This window comes from Panthera tigris, chromosome E1, assembly GCF_018350195.1.
Source record: "Panthera tigris isolate Pti1 chromosome E1, P.tigris_Pti1_mat1.1, whole genome shotgun sequence".
Classification (NCBI taxonomy): domain Eukaryota; kingdom Metazoa; phylum Chordata; class Mammalia; order Carnivora; family Felidae; genus Panthera; species Panthera tigris.
Window position 1 is genome coordinate 44,200,024 of NC_056673.1, and position 19,509 is coordinate 44,219,532.

General features: G+C 36.3%; 1 protein-coding gene across 6 annotated transcripts in view; it reads right to left on the reverse strand.

Moving 5' to 3' along the window:
* Positions 1-19,509, reverse strand: part of CDC27 (cell division cycle 27) — a 66,024-nt gene that overhangs the window by 41,299 nt on the left and 5,216 nt on the right. For 5 of the 6 annotated variants that reach the window (XM_042967876.1, XM_042967875.1, XM_042967879.1 and 2 more), the window contains exons 2-4: positions 11,965-12,040; positions 1,899-2,046; positions 158-283 (exon numbers count right to left, since the gene is read on the reverse strand). In XM_042967876.1, the coding sequence (XP_042823810.1) occupies positions 158-283; positions 1,899-2,046; positions 11,965-12,040 (350 nt within the window). Of the gene's footprint in view, positions 1-157; positions 284-1,898; positions 2,047-11,964; positions 12,041-19,509 lie in introns of those variants that run through there. The other variant, XM_015540290.2, reaches the window with a different exon arrangement.

The following is a 19,509-nucleotide window of genomic DNA, read 5'->3' on the forward strand; positions in this document are numbered from 1 at the left end:
TCATGACTTTATAAGTTTAATAAGGTCACAGAACTAAAAGACTGTACTCTTCAGCCAAGTGCTATTTGATAAACACAGAAAGTGTAAGTTTTTTTAAACCACAAAGAATTCTACCACTGGAAACAATTTTCTGGTTGTGTGAATCATTGTTACTTACCAATATACATGTCCCAACAATGAAAGAGTAAAGCAAGCTGAATCACCAAACTCAGTAACAATATCATCATGGCTTTTCTGCTTATTAAACACTCCACCAGATAAGATCTGTTCCCCTTCTGCAAGCCTTTAAAACACAAATTTACAGATTAAAAAAAGTCAACATAAAAAGTACTGTGTGTAAAGACATCCTTCACTACCAATGTACTTCCAAATATGGGGATAGATAAAGTACAAAGTCCATGGCACCTTTAGAACAGCAATAGCCATGTATTTAGAATCATTTGGAAGACTGGGAATTTATGGTCTTAAAATTCCAGTCTTGCCTTTAAGAACAGAACCAGTTAAATTCAGTCCCTATATGTACAAATGTAGTGTGAGCAACATACACATTACTCATGTCAAAAGAAATGGAAGGTCTTTATACTGGGGGAAAATGTGTACGGCTCTTCATTAACAGACGTAGTGGTCCTTTTTATTTAGTTCTGTAATTCCTGGAAATAGGAATGTGCAAGAGAATTTAATAACACTAATTAGATGTTAGTGAAAAACTGCATACTTAATGGTCTCACTCGTTTTTAGGTTCATAAAAGAAACCCGAATAGCACTTCATCTCTTTTTATTTACCAATTATGTTTTCTTGATATAGAAAATCACAAGTGTTTCCCAAAGGGAAAAAAAAAAACAAAACTTGACTTCACTATATATTTTTAGCATATCAGAGTTTATAATGGTATCTCTTTTAAAGTTTTTTCCAAATCGTCATGTGGAAAATACTCTAGTAAGTTTACACAGCATATCCTAAACATTAAAGGTGATATCTATATTTCTTCTACGGTCAGTGGGACTTTTAAAAAACCATGAATACTTGTAAATGAGATAAGAATGTCCAAGGTAAGAATTGGCTTAAGAAACTAGCAAATTAAATATATTTTTAGGAAGTTAGCATTAAACCTTCGGAGTAAAAATAATTCAATAACAAATATTTCAGAAATTTTATAGATATTTTAGCTAGTTTTTTAATTTAAGTCATCAGTTAGACAGTGGACAAATACAATAATCATTATTAGTCTGTGGAGACTTCAGGAGGCTCATTTGTGTCCTCTCGCTATAAACCTACCAACTACATTCACAAACACACTTCTGCGATTATCTATTTATCTAGTCCCTTTTAGCATTATTCCATCTCTTACAGCACAGAACAGAGTTTAACAGAAGGTAACTACCTATATCTCTACCTGCCTCCAGATTCAGAATAGGGACAGCTGACATGTTTAATTGTAATGTTCAAAAGAAGTGCTCTCCTGAACCTGCCCCCTCGCTTCAAAGGGGTAGGACAGAGTGGTCTGGAAAGCCAAATAACCACACAACTACTTAGACATAACGAAGCATTAATCTCAGGTGAACAGGTAAGGAGGTTTTCAGGCGTATTCCAATTGAAAGCAAAGGAAAGGAAATAACACTTGGGATAATTTTGGGAAATGATAGGAATTAGTTGCAACTTAAGTTTCCCCAGAGTTAAATTCTATTATTTATTACCATAACAATGAAATCTCTCCATAACAAAAGTGATAATGCCACAGGCAACAGTATAAACATTTTAAGTTACTGAAATAGACAAATTGCTACTACCAAAAAAGAGGGGAGAAAGGGAGTCAAGAGTTTAATCTATCAAAAGGATTTTATCCAAAATTCTACAGTGTAAGTAAACAATATTAGATAGAAAAGATTTAAAAACTTACTTGCTGAGATCAACACAACATTTTGCAAGCAGGTATTTACACTGCGGTGTAGTACAACTGTGTCCTTTCAAGAGTCTATATGCTTTATATGCCTTTCCTGAGCGGTAATAACAGGTTGCCAATAAAAACAAGGCTTCCTCTGAGTGTACTGAGAGCACATATGAAAAAAAATGGCTATTATTCAGTATGTTGAATGGTAATCACTGTTTATCTGGCAATAAACAAGTTTAGCAACAAAAAATTAGTCATGTTATTTAATATAAAACAATCATTTATTAATCCAAATTTGAATTGAGAAATACTTTACTGACAGAAATCTTAGTTCCCCAAGTCCTGATTACCTTCTTCTTACAAAGAACCAAGGAAGTAATACAATGAAGACAGTCATGGTATTTTCTGTAAATCCTTAACAAAAGTGCGCACTTGTGTGCACACCCGCACACTCACACCTACCTTTAAATAGACTACCAGTAAACGGTCTTGTTTTTTGTAGTATTTTTCTAACAGACTCTTTGAGAGAACAGATGTCCAATTTCATGAGAAAGGTGTACTCAGGGTTGCGAAGCTAATTACCAATCTGAGATTACTTTCTACATTAAAAAAGGACCAGATTATAAAAAACAAAAAACACTTCTTTCTAACACCAAATGTATACTAAATTACACTCAAGATAATTTAAGACAGAAGAAAAATTCTAAATTGTGAATACCCACAGCATTTAAACCACTCAATCGACAGACGTAACACTTCTACAGCAACGACAATTATACTGCCTTGCAGTGCAGGAGCTGAATTATTCAATCTGTCCCCTGGTCTCCATACTAGGAAGGAAATGCCCCTTCTGTCCTAGTTAATGAAATGTGGCATTTTCCCCTTTATTCACTCTCTCCCAAACTGACCATCACTTCACTTCTATCATTGCAATCTCCCAACCAATCCAGGTGAGAGTCTAGAGAGGCCAACAACAAAGGAGATAGAAAGAAAGCAGGAAAATCACAAATCTGTGCTTCTAAAAATGGGTTCGGTAATAATCTCAGTGGGTTGAGGGGTGTTCTAAGCCAGTGGTTCTAAAAGTGTGGCTGGCCCCTCTACCAGCACGGCATGACTTGGGAGCTTGTTAGAAATTCTTAGCTTCAACCGAGACCCACTGAATCAGTAATTCTGGGAGTGAGGACCGGTGGTCTTGCGTTGTAACAAACGCTTCAGGCAATTCTGATTCATGCTAAAGTTTGAGAATCACTGTTCTGAAGTACAAGATAAACTTGACACATCTTAAAAAGTTAACTTCACCCAAAGCTTGGGATAAAAAATTGTTAACTTCATTCAAAGTTTAGGATAAAAAAGTAGGTAATTTGAAAGATTACTCTTACACAGGTTTTTGGGTCATATATATGTATATGCAAGCAAAAACAGAACCCTTCTTCTCTGGTCCATCTTAACATTTTTCATGAAACTCTAGTATAAAAAAACAATATGCAATGAATGATATGGAGTAAATGATCAGGAACTTTGGCACACACGTTAATGGGGTGTACATAGTATTAATGCTTCAGAAGCAAAAAGAATGAATAGTACTGTAGGGGGAGCAAGCTTTTAATTTCACTGAACTGTAAGTGCTAATTCACACAAATTAGAAAGTGTGATTTCTTTTTGATCTTGCGATAAAGGCCTTGATTCTGGTCACTTTATAAATTAAGTTTTTTAAAAACTCATTGATTATACCAAAAAGCAATGGTTCCCCAAACCTAAACTTTTAGCCGTAACAATGCTTTATCAAATGTTTTGTTTACAAATACTTGTTTATGCATAGGTCCATTTTCACTGCTTTAAAATTCCCTAATAACATAAAAGTACCAAATACTCTGTGTGTGTGCGCGCACGATTTTAGTGTGTAATGCAATTACCTTTTTGAAGCGTGATACCTTAAAATCTACAAGTTCAAATGGGAATATGGATTGGAAGGCTGAGCACGCCTTAAGATTAATGGACGTGTAAGATATTGATGTAAATCTGGAACAACTTGAAGGGTTGTAAAAGACATGGAGAGACACGGGTGGTTTTTGAGGCTCTCCAGAAATAACTTGACAGTCCTAAATACAACCAGTGGGCCAGTAGTAAGGAGTTATAATAAAGCTAAGCTGCAGAGACTTTCAACAAATAGATTTTGTCTGGAACAATAACTCCAACCGATTGATAGTGGCTGCCTCGAGTGCTAAATTCAGAAAGATTCTAAGGCTGATCATGGCTTAGGTAGTAAGTGTGCAGAGATTAAAGCAACAGGACCTAGAAATGGTTATAGATGTCTCCATGACATCCTTTTATTTACCATCCTTTACTTAGAGCCTTAATTAAAATATGTGATTGGGAATTAGAAGGCCCATAATTTATTTTATAATCAGGAATAAAGTGAGAATTGACTCCAGTCAACATAATATTGAGGAATCAATCATGTACTAATTAAAGTATGGTACTTCCATATGGTGAAACACTCACCATAGTCGTCCAAAAAAAAAAAAAAAGACATATTTCCAGAACACACTATTAAGTGAAAACAACAACAACAAAAAACCCCAAACGAAGTTGTAGAATGATGCTGAAGTCCCTCTTCTTACAAACAGGCTAGGCTTCAAAAACGAAAGGTCATTTCATAGAAGTCCAAAATAGTTAGGAGAGGTTTAAGCTTGCATCTTTTAGATACATTTCCATCAAATAGGAAGGTGAATTAGTCTTTCAATGCTTTCAAGTCAGACAGACACCTCTTCTTCGTGTTGACTTACAATGTAAAGGAGCAGACTTCCAAAATGGACCAGATCTGGCAAGACTTAAAAGTTTGGTGAGGTAAGGGTTCTTGGTCTTGATAAACTCTACAATTATCATCGAGAACTGCTTACAGGTTAAAGTACTCTGCCTGCTGCCTTGTCAAGAATTCTGATATTGTTAAGTATTCGAAGGGCATAGAATCTATGAAATCATCTATGATTTGTGACACACTTCATCCTGATTATCTTTTAAGTTCGTTTATTTATTTATTTATTTATTTATTTATTTATTTATTTATTTAGAGAGTGCACGCACAAGAAGGGGAGGGGCAGTGAGAGAGGGAGAGAGAATCCCAAGCAGGCTCTTTGCTGCCTGCATGGAGCCTGATGTGGGGCTTGATCCCATGAACTGTGAGATCATGACCTGAGCCAAAATCAAAGGTCAGATGCCCAACTGACTGAGCCACCCAGGCACCCCTTAAGTTCTGTTTTTAAAAAATATTTTAATTTACTTTTTAAAAGTAAGCTCTACACCCAACGTGGGGCTTGAATTCAAAACCCCAAAATCAAGAGTTGCATGCCCTACTGACTGAGCCAGCCAGGCACCCCAATCATCTAAGTTCTTAAATCAAAGAAAGGCAGTACAGCACATGCATTTAGGAGTACAACACTACTAAATTTACAATACCTGAATAGTCATTGGATAGTAATGTGGGTTACACATACATGACAATGAGCCACAAGCTCAAATAATTCCATTTCATCACTAACTTTTCTATTGCGAAGGATTTCAACTGCCTGGATTCTAAGCTTTTCAGATGCAGCATGATTCAGTCCATCCTTCAGAATCATTTCTTTTGTTGAATACCTCATCTACATACACAACTTCAGTATTCTAATACTATTGCCACTTTTCATTTTCTCTACATTTGTTTACATCCTAAATTGCAGTATTAACTGGTTTTGTCTTTATTGTATATGATAGGATTAAAATGTTTTAAAATACTTTGAAACTGTGCTTAGAGTAAATATACCACAGGTAAGAGGGCTGGAGGAAATTTTGAAAAGGTTCCTTAGTGCTTGAAGGTGGAAAGTGGTCATACATAAGGAGAAAGCAGATCATGCAGGGCTCTGAAAGCGATCTAAAGATTTAGGGATAAATCCTCATAGCAACCAGACATCTCTGAAGCATTTTAAGAAGGAAAGTAAAGAGAATGGGTTGATTTGGGAAGGGGAAAGGGAAGAGGCAGGGAAGAGTAGATATGGGAAAAGTAGTTAGTTTTTAGTAAGAGATAGCAATGTCTTAGATTAGCGTGGGAACATTATGAGTCCAGGCTTACACGCATTGAGTTTGATGTCTGTGATGTTTGTGTGAAATGGCTAAGTTAATGCAATGAAACATTTGAGTCTCGAATAAAAAAAAGTTTGTTCGAAGACCTGAGTCTTAATCACTAACACATTATAAAAATGAAAACTATGACAATAAAAAAGCATCATCCTTTTTACTGGCAAGCATTTAACTTTGACAGTAAAAGGTTAGGCCGATGGACCAGACACCCTTTTGATACCCTCCCCTCCTCGCTCCACCCCCATATAACAAACTGACTGAAATTTTTAGGAACCAGATATATTTATTAAATTTTCCAATAATGGCCTACAAGTGAAACACTATGCCATATCATTAGTAGTACTCTGGACATTTCCCCTCAATGATGCCCTTAATATAACGTGATAAACAATTTTTTCTAAAAAAAATGTTGCCATTTTTAGTCACATATTTCTGTGAGTCTAGGCTCTCGGTATCCTGGCTAAGACAGAGAAGAGAAACAGATGCTGAACCTTTTACTCTGGTTCACTTCTCTTCAACTGAGCCCAATTTACTGAAACTGATATACCCAGTACAATGTCTACATCTGGGCCCATTAATTGTTAAGACAGGTAGAAAACTGGTGAACAATTTTACAGTAACTTAAATATGTTCATATTGAAAAATAAACATTTTGTAGCGTGGGATGCAAAATCTACATCAAGATAGAACACTAGATTTCAAGCAATTGGGAGCTTTGCCCTAGGACCCTCAGAATAACTTAGGGAATACATGTTGACACAATGTCTTCAGCTACTTCTTCTTCCTTGCTTTTCACCAGTTACAACTGCCACTCCCATGCAGTCTCACAGATAGCAATTCTTCATCTTTCCCCAGAGGTCCTGGGGAAAGTATATAATATAATGTACACAAAATATAATGTACACAGAACTTACAACCGGTTAATTTTCTGAACATAAATAAATCACCTCTAAGGACCTGCCATATTTATTGTATTAATGTATTCTTTGTCCATATAATCTAAGACTGTTTCTATTTGTTCCTAACCACCCATTTCTATTCATTCTCAACAGCTAAATACATTTAATAGCAATTAAAAACCTTAGATATTGCAGTACTACATGCTATCTATTAGGGCAAAGGGGAAAGCTGAATCTATATTGTGTGTTAATTAGCAATGGAGAAAACCTTTGATCAAGGAGATCAGGTATGGCAGTGGGAAGGAAAAGTAGGTGAAGGGGTATGGAGGGAGGTGATACGATTAGGAGTTTTTCCAAACAGCAAGGCTCGATTCACTATGCATTGTGAAATCAATTCGGTGAATTTCAACCTGCATTAAAACAACAATAATAACAAACACTCAGAGAAAATATCATCATATGTAAGAAGAGTAAAAAAAAAAAAAAAAAAAAAAAATCTGAAAAGCCACCGTAATAGAATATGCTAGGGGAGAGGAACTTGTAAAGGACTTCCTACGTGCCAAAACCACAGATTATTATAGTTAGTGCTGAAAACTATCCTGTTAAGTAGGTATCTCTCTTCCCAAGTTAAAGATGAGGAAAATTAGGCTCAGAATAACTTCTTACCGAAGATCAAATGGCTAATGAACATCGGAGCTGACATTCTACACCACCTGGCTTATAGCACAGTCTTAGGTGGTCAAACTATGGAATTCTTAGGAGAAAGACAAATGGGTGACAAAGAACTAGTGAAATTGAGAAATTACTTCAAGAATTTGGCTTTCAGAGGGTCCTATCCATCTACTTCGTTAGCCTCATGCACTATAGGGTGTCCTTCTCTAAAACACAGGAGCTACGGCTAGGGGCATTAGGATGCCACTGAGCAAAAGGGCACCAGGTTACATGTAACATACCAATTCTCATCAACTATTACTGTCAGCCAGCAACACTGTGTTAATAAGAATTATGAGGCTGGTTCAACAGGAACAAGTAGTATGATGGATTAGTAATGTCTATCATGGGTCAGACTGGCCTGTATTTGCTGCTACCCTTGGTAAAGTGGAATCAGATCTACCACTTACTGCCTGTGAACACTGCTCTCCGTTTCTTCATTTCTAAAATGGCAATAGTAATGTCTATTTTATAGGATTATTGAAAACTAAATAAGAAATTAAGTATTACAGTACCTAGTACATAATAAGAAATTAATAAATGTTCTTTAGAAGTTACTGTTGTCATTGGTATTGAACTAGGATAGTATCTGCTCCCATAAAATTTTCCCTCATAGAAATTAGAGTTCAACAGAGTGGTTAGGTTCAACAGTTAACCCTTGAACAATGAGGGGGTCAGAGGCACCTACCCTGCAGAGTCAAAAATCTGCCAGTAATTTTTGACTTCCCCAAAACTTAACTACTAAAAGCCTACTGTTGGGGTGCCTGGGTGGCTCACCTGGTTAAGCATCACTCTTGATTTTGCCTCAGGTCATGATCTCTGTGGTTCCTGAGTTCAAGTCCCAAGTTGGGCTCTGAGCTGTCAGCATGGAGCCTACTTGGGATTCTCTCTCTCTCCCCACCCCTCTTTTTGCCCCTCCCCTGCTCATGTTCTCTTTCTCTCTCTCAAAATGCTATTAAGAAAATCATAAGAGGGGCGCCTGGGTAGCTCAGTTGGTTAAGCGTCCGACTTCAGCTCAGGTCATGATCTCACAGTTTGTGAGTTTGAGCCCTGCATTGGGCTCCGTGCTGACAGCCTGGAGCCTGGAGCTTGCCCCGAATTCCGTATCTTCCTCTCTCTCTGCCCCTCCCCCGTTTTCTCTCTCTCAAAAATAAACAAACATTAAAATAATTTAAAAAAAAGGGGAAAATCATAAGGAAGAGAAAATACATTTATGGTACTATATTGTATTAAAAATCTGCATTCAAATAGACTCACATGGTTCCAATCTGCGTTGTTCAAGGGTCAACTGTATGTTGAGAGAAACTAACACTGAACAACTTTCCAAGTGTCAAGCACTGTATCAAACACAGAAAGTGGATTAAACAGCTTTATCCAGATTCATCTGGAACCCTGCCCCAATTCTATGGGAAAACCTACTTGTTTGAATTTGAAACCACTAACTCACAATCTTTTAGAGCCTAACTATAATAAACTAGAAACTGCCAATCCTTTAATAAGCAAATACAAAAAAGAAAGTATAAGACAGCAAAACATGAGGGTTGCGTAGGTATCAATGAAAATATATGTCAGTAGGTTTTGCATGATACACCTTGCTTTTAAAATATCGAGTAGAGTAGGGCAATCTATTGCATTATTTTCTTTTTAAGCCTCTCTCACCTTCTAAATCCTTTCACTGGGACCTCAGACTCCTGTTCCACACACAGATCCTCCCCACTTTCTTTACTGAATTTCCAGTCTCTCTTGAAGGACCTGACAGCACTCTCAAAGTGATGCTATTTCCCTCATATCCCACTTACATCAGAATCAAGGTAAGGTTTCCTCTTTGCTTCGTAAAACCATTTCCAAGCATTACTCTTTGCCTGTTTGTGAAACTCCCTGCTCCTGAGTTCATACCTTCTCCTCATAACTCTCAGCTACTAAATGCAGGACATTCTGCTTCATTAATGGAAAAATTCTGCACCTGATTCATGGTCTTCCGCTCCCATGTTATTCCCCCACATCTCCCAATTCAACCTCATCTAGATTTCTGGCACTTCTCTGAATCTTATTCACCAATATTTTTCTGTGTTAACTTTCCTATAGTTTACATTTCCTGGTCCGTATCTTGTCTGTATTTTTAATGTTCTTATCCCTTGTCCTTTCTGGTGACACATGCCTGGCAAATCCCTAAGATCTACTTTCTTATGCTTGCAGTTAGGTTACTAAGCACTTGCTACTAGAGTAAAATCATACAACTGATCAGAAAGGTTCCACTAGCAATTCAGACACAAACATACAAAATACGCAAAAATAAAGCTCATCTACAACCACAAAAAAAATGGAAACTCTTGGCAAGTAATCCAATGGGAACATACACAGAAAGTACAAAAACGGATTAAGCAAACAAACACCTGAGTAAAAAGAAGGCAGCACTATTTCTTGTTGGGAAGGCTATCTATAGTAATTTAGAGAATTATATGTTTGCAGGTCAGCATTGATCAAAATCTTTGTGAAATTTCAAAGCAATAATAAAATAGACATAGAAAAATAAAGGATAAAAAAAGGGGAAAGACTTCTAATGAATGAATTGGAAAGAAAAAAATGATGGGTGATAGGCCTTATGAAATATTAAAATATAAAGTGTTAAAAATGGTATGGGGGTGCCTGGGTGGCTCTGTGGATTGAGTGACAGGCTCTTGATTTTGGCTCAGGTCATGATCCCAGGATAGTAGGATCAAGCCCCATGTCGGGCTCCATGCTAAGTGTGGAGCCTACTTGAGATTCTCTCTCTCTACCTCCCTCCCCCACTCCCCGATTTGCACTCTCTCTCTTAAAAAAAAAAAAAAAAGGCATGATATTGGATTAAAAACAGAAAATTAACTAATGGAAGAGAGGAGAAATTCTGGAGACAGAACAAAGCGTTTTTTTTTTTTTTTTTTTAAGTTTATTTATTTATTTTGAGAGACAGAGCAAGCATGAGCAAGGAAGGGGCAGAGAGAGAGGGAGACAGAGAATCCCAAGCAGGCTCCATGCTGTTGTGGAGCCTGACACAGCGCACGACCCCACAAACTGAGAGATCAAGACCTGAGCCAAAACCAAGAGACTGATGCTTAACTGACTGAGCCACCCAGGCACCCCAGAACAAAACATTTTTAAAAAATTTAATATAAAACCAAGTAAAACACCATGCAGGAGGGAAAAAAGCATTGTTTAATATACAATATTGAATAAATTAAGTAATAATACCATGATAAATTCTTTAAATTTTTTTAACCATCAATAACCACATATTAATTGTAGTTGTAGAAAGATGACTTTTCCACCTACTGAAGCAATAGAAGAAAGTATAAATGATAAAGCAGATGAGGTCAACTCCATAAAAATTTTAAATATACCAATAGAATTAAGATTAAAAAGCAACAATCTGGGTCAAATAGACAATAAAGATATACCTCATAGAACTAGGAATAAATTTAAAACAAACACTTGAGAAAATACCCAGAATCCCTTGTAGTTATAAAAATGCAAGACAAAATATTTCATAATTCTCAAGTAAGCAAAAATACATTAAATTGATCAAATCTAATACTGAAAGGATTATGAAGGAAGTCTTATGGTGTTGGTCACACCCCAGATTATTTTACCCTTCTCTCTGCTGGGTTATCAACTGGGGAAAAAGTAATTTGTTGTAGAACTGATCACAGTTTGACTTGTAAGTTCCATTCTAGAATATATAGCCCCACAAAATGACATATAAAAGAAAAAAAAAAGCTGTACCTAATTATCTGTATTAGCATCTTAGAAAGAGAATTACAAGAATTAATGACAGAAACAAAGCATACATTACCAGCACATGTTTATCGAACATTTATTACCATGCCAGAAGGCTGTGCCAAGTGCTTTAAATACATTATCTCATTTCACTCTTCAACGTTCGCAAGCGATTATTGTTAACTTTATTTTATAGATGAGAACTCTGAAATACTCAGACACTGAGTGACTGTCCAAGGTCTACAACTGCATATTTAAGTGACAAGGTGAGGGTTTATACCAAAGCTATAGACTAAATTCATGCTCTTAGCTATAGAATATAGACTCTTTTAACAGAAAACCTAGACAAAAATATCTAGAGATTGGAAAATGATTAAGTAAACCATAGTGTAAAACCTGAAACAACTCTACAGTTATTAAAAGTAGCACATAAGGGAGAAAACAGATACAAGGAAAAGTTTTTATGAACTAGTACCAATCATAAAGAAACAACAAAAGCAATCCCCAGAGTCTTGTTATATTGAAGTCATAGGAAAGGACAGAATTCCATTTATTTTATTCCTTTATTGTTTTATAGAAATGAACAGATTACAAACCTTCTGCATACAGTCGTTCTGCAAGAAAAACTGCATCTCGGTAAGCATAGTGGTTTAGTGCTTGCCATATAGCAGCCTGAAAGTAGAGGGAAAAGAACATAAGTACACAAATATACAGTTTCAAAGTAACGCCTAGCGGAGCCTGACATAGTGTAATCAAATCAGTGACCCTAATTTAAGTAATAAAACAAAACCTCAATGTCCATAGTGCAAACTCCATGGCATGTTACACAAGGCTCTTCACAGTATGGCTCCTAACATACCTGAATTTACTCACTCAATTCTCCATGGACATTTAGGCCTCTGTGCCTTTTTGTACTTCCTCTTCCCCCACAGAGGAATGGAGGCTCCCTCACATACCTCCTTTTACAAATTGCTCATCTCTACAGACCCAGCTTAATTAACACCTACTTCATGAAGGTTTCCTGGCTGATTCCTAACCTTTTTTTTTTTTTTTTGGTAAACATATCTCTTCTAGTGGCGCACTCATATTTTGTTACAGTTATGTGTTTATGGGTCTGCCCACCCCACCAAACTACACTGCTCCAAACTAACAACGGTGGTTTAAACAATTTTTCACGATATGCATGAAATGTCATCCTCCACAAAAACTTCCCCACCTATTTTTAAAAATTTTTATTAAAAATTAAAATAAATAAATAGTCTTAAAATTTTAGTGATTGTCCTAGGGTTTACAATACACATTTTTAAATGATCTGAATTTAAATGCAAATAACGTTATACAGAGCCACATGTAGTATCAAATCCTTGTAAAAGTACATAATCAATTCTTCTCTTCCACCCCCTGTGCTAGGTTTGCCATATATTTCAGTTTTCTATATAAAAGCAAAATACTTGAATACAAATTTTGTTTTAAAAAGTGGTTACTTCTTACAACAATAAAAAAATGAGAAAAATGTAAAAAAAAATTAAAAAAAATTTTTTATTTGAGTGTGCATACTAATGAGTTGGAGAGGGGGACATGGGGTGGGAGGGAGACAGAAAGAGAATCCCAAGCAGCCTCCATGCTCTGACCCAGATCATGAGATCATGACCTGAAGTGAAATCAAGAGTCAGCCACTTAACTGACAGAGCCATCCAGATGCCTCTCCACCTATGACCTTTAAAGCAACCCTATTCTCACCCACCCAAGGAAGCATATTGGGAGACAAATGAGCAAACTATAATAGCACTAATCTTTAATCTAGGTGAATATATTTTTCTTTTTCTAAAGTTATAAAACATAGCTATAAAGTATATAACAGCTAGAATGACATTTTAATTAATAATAAATGAAAACATTTAGACCCATGTACTCACTATCCAGCTCAAGAAATAGATATTACCAATATATTTCAAGCCCTCTCCCACAGGTGCTCATCAGTCACATAACCTCTCTGAAACCACCACTCTGAATTTTGTTAATCTTCAGGTTTTCTTTACAATTTTTATACATTTGTATGTATGTATCATCCTTAAGCAATGCAACACTTTTCCCTGTTTCTGAATTTTTAAATAAATACAAGCATGTTGTATATATTATGCTATAATTTGCTTTGAAATCCAATATTTAAAAAATTCATTCTCAATCTGTGTAGCCAGAATTCATTCATTTTGATTGCAGAATAAATAATATTTCCATTGTAAAAATACATCAAAATGCATTTTATCTATTTACAGTATATGAACATTTGGGCTATTTCCAGTTTTTTTCCAGTTATAATAATGCTGCAAAGAACATTCTTGTATTTATCTCTTAGGGTACCTATTTAAGAATCTCTCCAAATTGGAATATATACTTAAGAATGAAATTATGGGGTTGTTGAGTTCATGTTCATACACAGGTTCATCTTTACTAGGTAATACAAATCATTTTCAAAGTGTGGGTTTAATTTACACTCCTACCAAAAACATATGACTACTCATTATTCCACATCTTTGTCTACACTATGTACTATCAAAAAAATCTTTGTTTATTGACTGATTGATTGTAATCTCTATCCCTCTCTCTATGTGGGGCTTGAACTCATGACCTTGACATCGAGTTGCAGGCTCTAATGATAGCCAGCCAGGTGCCCCCCAATTTCTTATTTTTACCAGTCTGACAGATGTAAAATGCTTATCTAGTGCCTTTAATTTGCATTTCTCTGAATATTAAAATGAGTTCAATAGTAATTTATTTCACGTTTATTGGTCTTCTGGCAAATGCCAATTCATGTGTCATTCATTTTTCTGTTAGATGATTTACCTTTTCTTACTATTTTATCCAGAATTTTTGAGAGCATTAAACCAGAGAGGTTTTTTTTGTTGTTGAAGTTTTAGTGTATCATATAACACTAATTTTAAGTCTGTTATATAAATTGTGTATCTGTAAATTATGTGTTTACATATATTTATGTTTTGCCTAGCATTTTTAGGAGCACAACACCATAGGAGTTTCTTTTAATCTTTCTGGGTTTCTTTTTAACTTCTGGTCTATCACAAGATATAAAAGTCACCAATTGATTAAAAAAAATCATCAACTCACAAATTGAGGTATCTTACAAGTGATCATGATACAACAGTGTTTATTTTTAGCCATGTATACAGCTCATAATTTGTTGAACAGTTTAATAGTTACAATAAAACCAGCACGGTGGGATGACCTCATGAAACCACTAGCTAACACTGTAACAGTAAAGCTAGATTACATTGTAACAAGTGATTAATATGCCTTGGCTATAGTACAATCTCAAATATTTGAATGAAAAAGCAAATGTTTACTAACATTTCTATGAGTATTATTAATTATAATTTTTTATATTCAAAGTCCTAGTAGTAGTTGATGACTTACTTAGCCCAAGGGTGTAGTTTTCTATTTTCTCATGGGGTCTCTGGAGCCTCTTGTTTAAGCTTACTTTCTATACAGTCTAAATTTTTTAAAGTCTCAGGACTGTCTAATCTGACCATTTCCATCTAGGCACAAGGGAAAGGAAAAAGGTGGGAATTTAAATTTAGTTCAAATTTAAATTTAAATTAATAATCTAAACTATCACAGGCAGCATTTTTTTCCCTCTAACGTTACCGTTCTTAATCCAGTCATTTCCTACCACTTTGAGAACTATCTAAAACTGCTATTCAAAGTGTGGTCCAACAACACTAATATCTTCTGGAAGTTTTCTGGAAGTGTGGAATCTCAGACCCAATCCTAAACCTACTAAATCAGAATCAGCATTTTTAACAAGATCCCCGGGTGATTTATATGCGTATTAAAGTTTGAAAAGGACTGATCTAAAAAAGATTTATTCTAATCAAAAATATCCCTGCTCAGCAGATTCCCCAAAGCCAAAAAGGCTGTCTCATCTGTTAATTCAAGATGTTATGAATAAAATACTTTCTAATCCTTCAGGCCATGGCCCTTAGCTTTAAAAGAAAGGCTTGAGTTACTCAAGTTCCAAAGCCTCTTGTTTGTAGGTCTTCATGTCCCTTCTTGGGCAAGTAACAATGTCTCAAGTCTCTTGTTTTAAAACATAAGAGTCCATAATGGTTAATATGTACATAATGTTACATAAAGTACACAATGGCTCCTAGTACATACCTAATAATCACTCAAATTTTAGCCATGCCATCAACATTATCATCGTGTCTTCCTCCCTAATCAAAGCTTTCTAATGTGTTTTTAAAAGTTTATTTATTTAAGCAATCTGTATACCCAACTTGGGTCTTCAAACCGATGACCCCAAGATCAAGAGCCGCATGCTCTACCGACTGAGCCAGCCAGGCACCCCTGTGCTTTTGATTTTTTTTTATCAAACAATTGAGAAGGTGAACCTTCCAACAAAAATAGGTGGCACTGGCAAGGAGTGAATATAAGAGCAGGTTTTAAACATGCTACAGGCTCTCTGCTATCTGGCCTACATCTCCTCTGTACTATGACACAGAAAAGACATACGTAAAAGGTAATGTGACAAACTACGAGTGTTTTCCTCAGAGAACTTCAACATTTGCACGGTGGAAGAACTCAAAAAAACGTCGTTCAGAAAACAACAGGCTAAAGGGTGTTCAAATCTAATTTGATTCAATTATTTCTTGACTGTTTAATATAACCTCCAGCTTCAATCCATGGCCGATGAAACCTAACTCTAACCCTCTGACACTTTCTAATCAAGATATCCAAGTCACTTCTCTGACCTTCAGTTTTAATCATCTGTAAAATAAGTACAAAAAACACTACCTTTGAGATAAATCTAGCACAGTACTTGGCTGAATTCTAAACCTCCATAAGAACTTATCTGTCCCTCTGGTGTTCTACCAGACCATCCCATGACCTAGGGTTCTGGAACCGTGCATATAGGTATATGCCAAAATGATACTCATTTAAATTAGGCAACTGCAATGGTGATGAAAGGAAGAAACTCAATGAAACATTTACTTTCTAAGGCAGACCTGTCCCCCCCCCCTTTTTAAGTTTATTTTGAGAGAGTGTGTGTGCAAGAGGAGGGGCAGAAAGAGGGAAAGAGAGAATCTCAAGCAGGCTCCACACCCACCATGCATGGAGCTGATGTGTGGGGCTTGATTCCATGACCATGAGATCATGATCTGAGCCGACACCAAGAGTTGGACACTCAACCGACTGAGCCACCTAGGAGCCCCCCACCATTACTTTTAATAGTGTCTTATTTGTCTTCCCTGAATTCTTTCCCACCCTGTGATCCATTTTCTCTCTGTGAGCTTTTCACAAATCAGATCTGATCATATTATCCTCTCACTTAAGATCTTTCTCTGGCTTCTCATTGTCCTTAATGACAAAAATCCAAACCACCAAACCAGGGAGGATGGTATAGTCCGTGCTTACCTCTCCAATTCCTCTTGTATCATGCTTTCTTACGCTGTGTTCGGACAATGGCTTTCTTTCAACTCCTCAAACCTACCATGTTACCTTCCTGCCACAGGCCCTTTAAACATATACATAGTTCACTTTACCTGGTACCTTCCTCCAAACTATGCATATTCGAGTCATTCTTTGGACTTCTTTCTCAAGGAACACTTTTTTGGGGGAGCTCTGATGAGGTCAGGCATTCCTATTACACACTCTTATAGCACTAAGTACCTTTCCTTTGTAATACTTCTCACTGCTGTAATTTTACATAAATAAGTAATGTCTTCCTCACTATAAACTGCAGAAAGGTAGAGACTACTTCTGGTTTTGCTCATTATTAGATTCCCAGCATCTATTATGTACTTTTTAAGCAAGGGCTTAACTAATGGATGTTGAATGAATAAACAACTGATCTTTGATTTCTGCCAGTCCTCCTACTGGTAGTATCTTATGTTAGTCTTAGCTTTAAGTTTCTCTGTATTCATATACAGTTGACCCTTGAACAGCATGGGTTTGAACTGCATGGGTCCACTTACATGTGGATTTTTTTCAATAAATACAATATACTACTAAAAATGTATCTTCTCTTCCTTATGATTTTCTTGGTAACATTTTCTTTTCTCTAGCTCACTGTATTATAAGAACACGTATATAATACGTATACAAAATATGTGTTAATCAACTGTTTATGTTATTGGCAAGGCTTCTAGGCAACAGTAGGCTGAGAGTAGCTAAGTTTTTGAGGAGTCAAAAGTTATGTTCGGATTTTTCCACTACATAGGGGTCAGTGCCCCTAACTCCTGCCTTGTTCAAGGGTCAACTGTAAGTCCAATAGGTAAGAATCTCTGGAAATCTCTACTGAAAGAAACTCTGTGGCACACAATTATTATTATTATTTTGTGATACAAATAATTACCACCTAATTACTCTTTTACAAAATATGGAGATTTCCTAAGAACCAACTTGTTTAATTTTGTTGTAAATGAAAGAACATGGGGAGTAGAAACGATATACTCAGGATTAATTTTGGAGGCATGTGTTCAAATTTGTGTGCCAGCACTTCCAAGAGTGTGACTTGGAAGCCTCAATCTCCTCATCTGGAAAACAGAGCTCTGTTTCTTAGATTGTGTGGATTAAATGACATGATACATATACAGTGCTCCTAGTAGACGGACTAGCACATAGTAGACACTAAAAACCTCCTCTTTTCCTGTCTTCCAATATAAACAAACTCAATAAAGACACAGTTTCCATTATTATAACATCTCCCAACATATCTGCCACAATTGCTTATTTTGTTAATATATAAGCCACAAAAGACCCAAATGATTCACCAGCTAACTCAGTACTACTGATCACCAGGAAAATTTGACACACATATGGCCATATACTATGGCCATAAAGTCCTGGAACTTTGCTTTTTTTCCCCGTCTTTTCAATATTAAATGAACAAGAGAAAAAGTATCATAATCAAGGATTCTATCCATTTCTGATATAAAATCAAGCTTTGCTCAGAAGAAGATAATTTTTTATTACCAATTCTTTTTAAAAAAATTTTTTAATGTTTATTTTGAGAGCGCGTGCGAGCGAGCAAGCTGGAGAGGGACAAAAAGAGAAGGAGACACAGAATCCGAAGACAGGCTCCCGGCTCTGAGCTAGGTGTCAGCACAGAGCCCAACACGGGGCTCGAACTCACGAACAGTGAGATCATGACCTGAGCTGAAGTTGGACGCTTAACCGACTGAGCCACCCAAGTGCCCCTGTTACCAATTAAGAGGGTGAGAAAGTGATAGTAAAGGCAGCCAACTCAAACTCTCATATACCCCGTCAAATTTGCCACTTGGAGAATCCCACATACAGCTTCTATCACCACTCTGCTCAAGCACCTCTAAGTTCCTCAGCGATGGTGTCTCTTTGGTAGGAAATAGGGAGGAAATGGGCTATTTTCTAAGGCACTACAGATTGGGAGCTTATGAAGAGCAGGGCTAAGATCAGCCCCCTGGCTAGTCATCCACTTTGGCCCAACTGCTGGTGTGGACCTGTCCCCAAAAGAATATCATTCAGTGCATCATCTCAGGACTTCTACAAATTAAAGCCAGATGGATGAATGCTGCTAACAGGGAGACAAACAGCAACACCACACCCATCCTCAAAAAAAAAAAAAAAAAAAAAAAAAAAAAGTTTAAAAGAGAATTCCTACCGATTAAATTAATGGGTTAGTCCTAGGTTGCATTAATTTAAAAGAGGAATCAACAGCACAAAATGGCAAAATTTTTTCCTTGCTTGTTCTTAAACATGTAATATTTTTAAAAATATAAACAAACCTCTGTAACTGTACAACTAATTCAGACCTAAATGTGACCATATAAATTATTTTGTTTTATTCTTGTTTTTGTCAAAAAAGAAGATAGCTGCCTTTTTTTTTTTTTTTTGAACCATAAAAGAAATGGATAATAAAAGCTTCAGACAATATAAGGAGGTATAAGGGGGAAAAAAAATCACTGTGGAATTTTCCTGTTACACATTAAAATCTTATTTTTAGAACTTTAATTTAGTTTAGGTCTGTATCAGTGGTTTCCCATCTGGGTGATTTTTGCCCCTCAAGGGATATTTAGCAATTCTTAGTGGGGGGCATTTTTGATTGTCACAAATGGAGGGGGCACCTAGTGGGTGGAGGCCAGGGATGC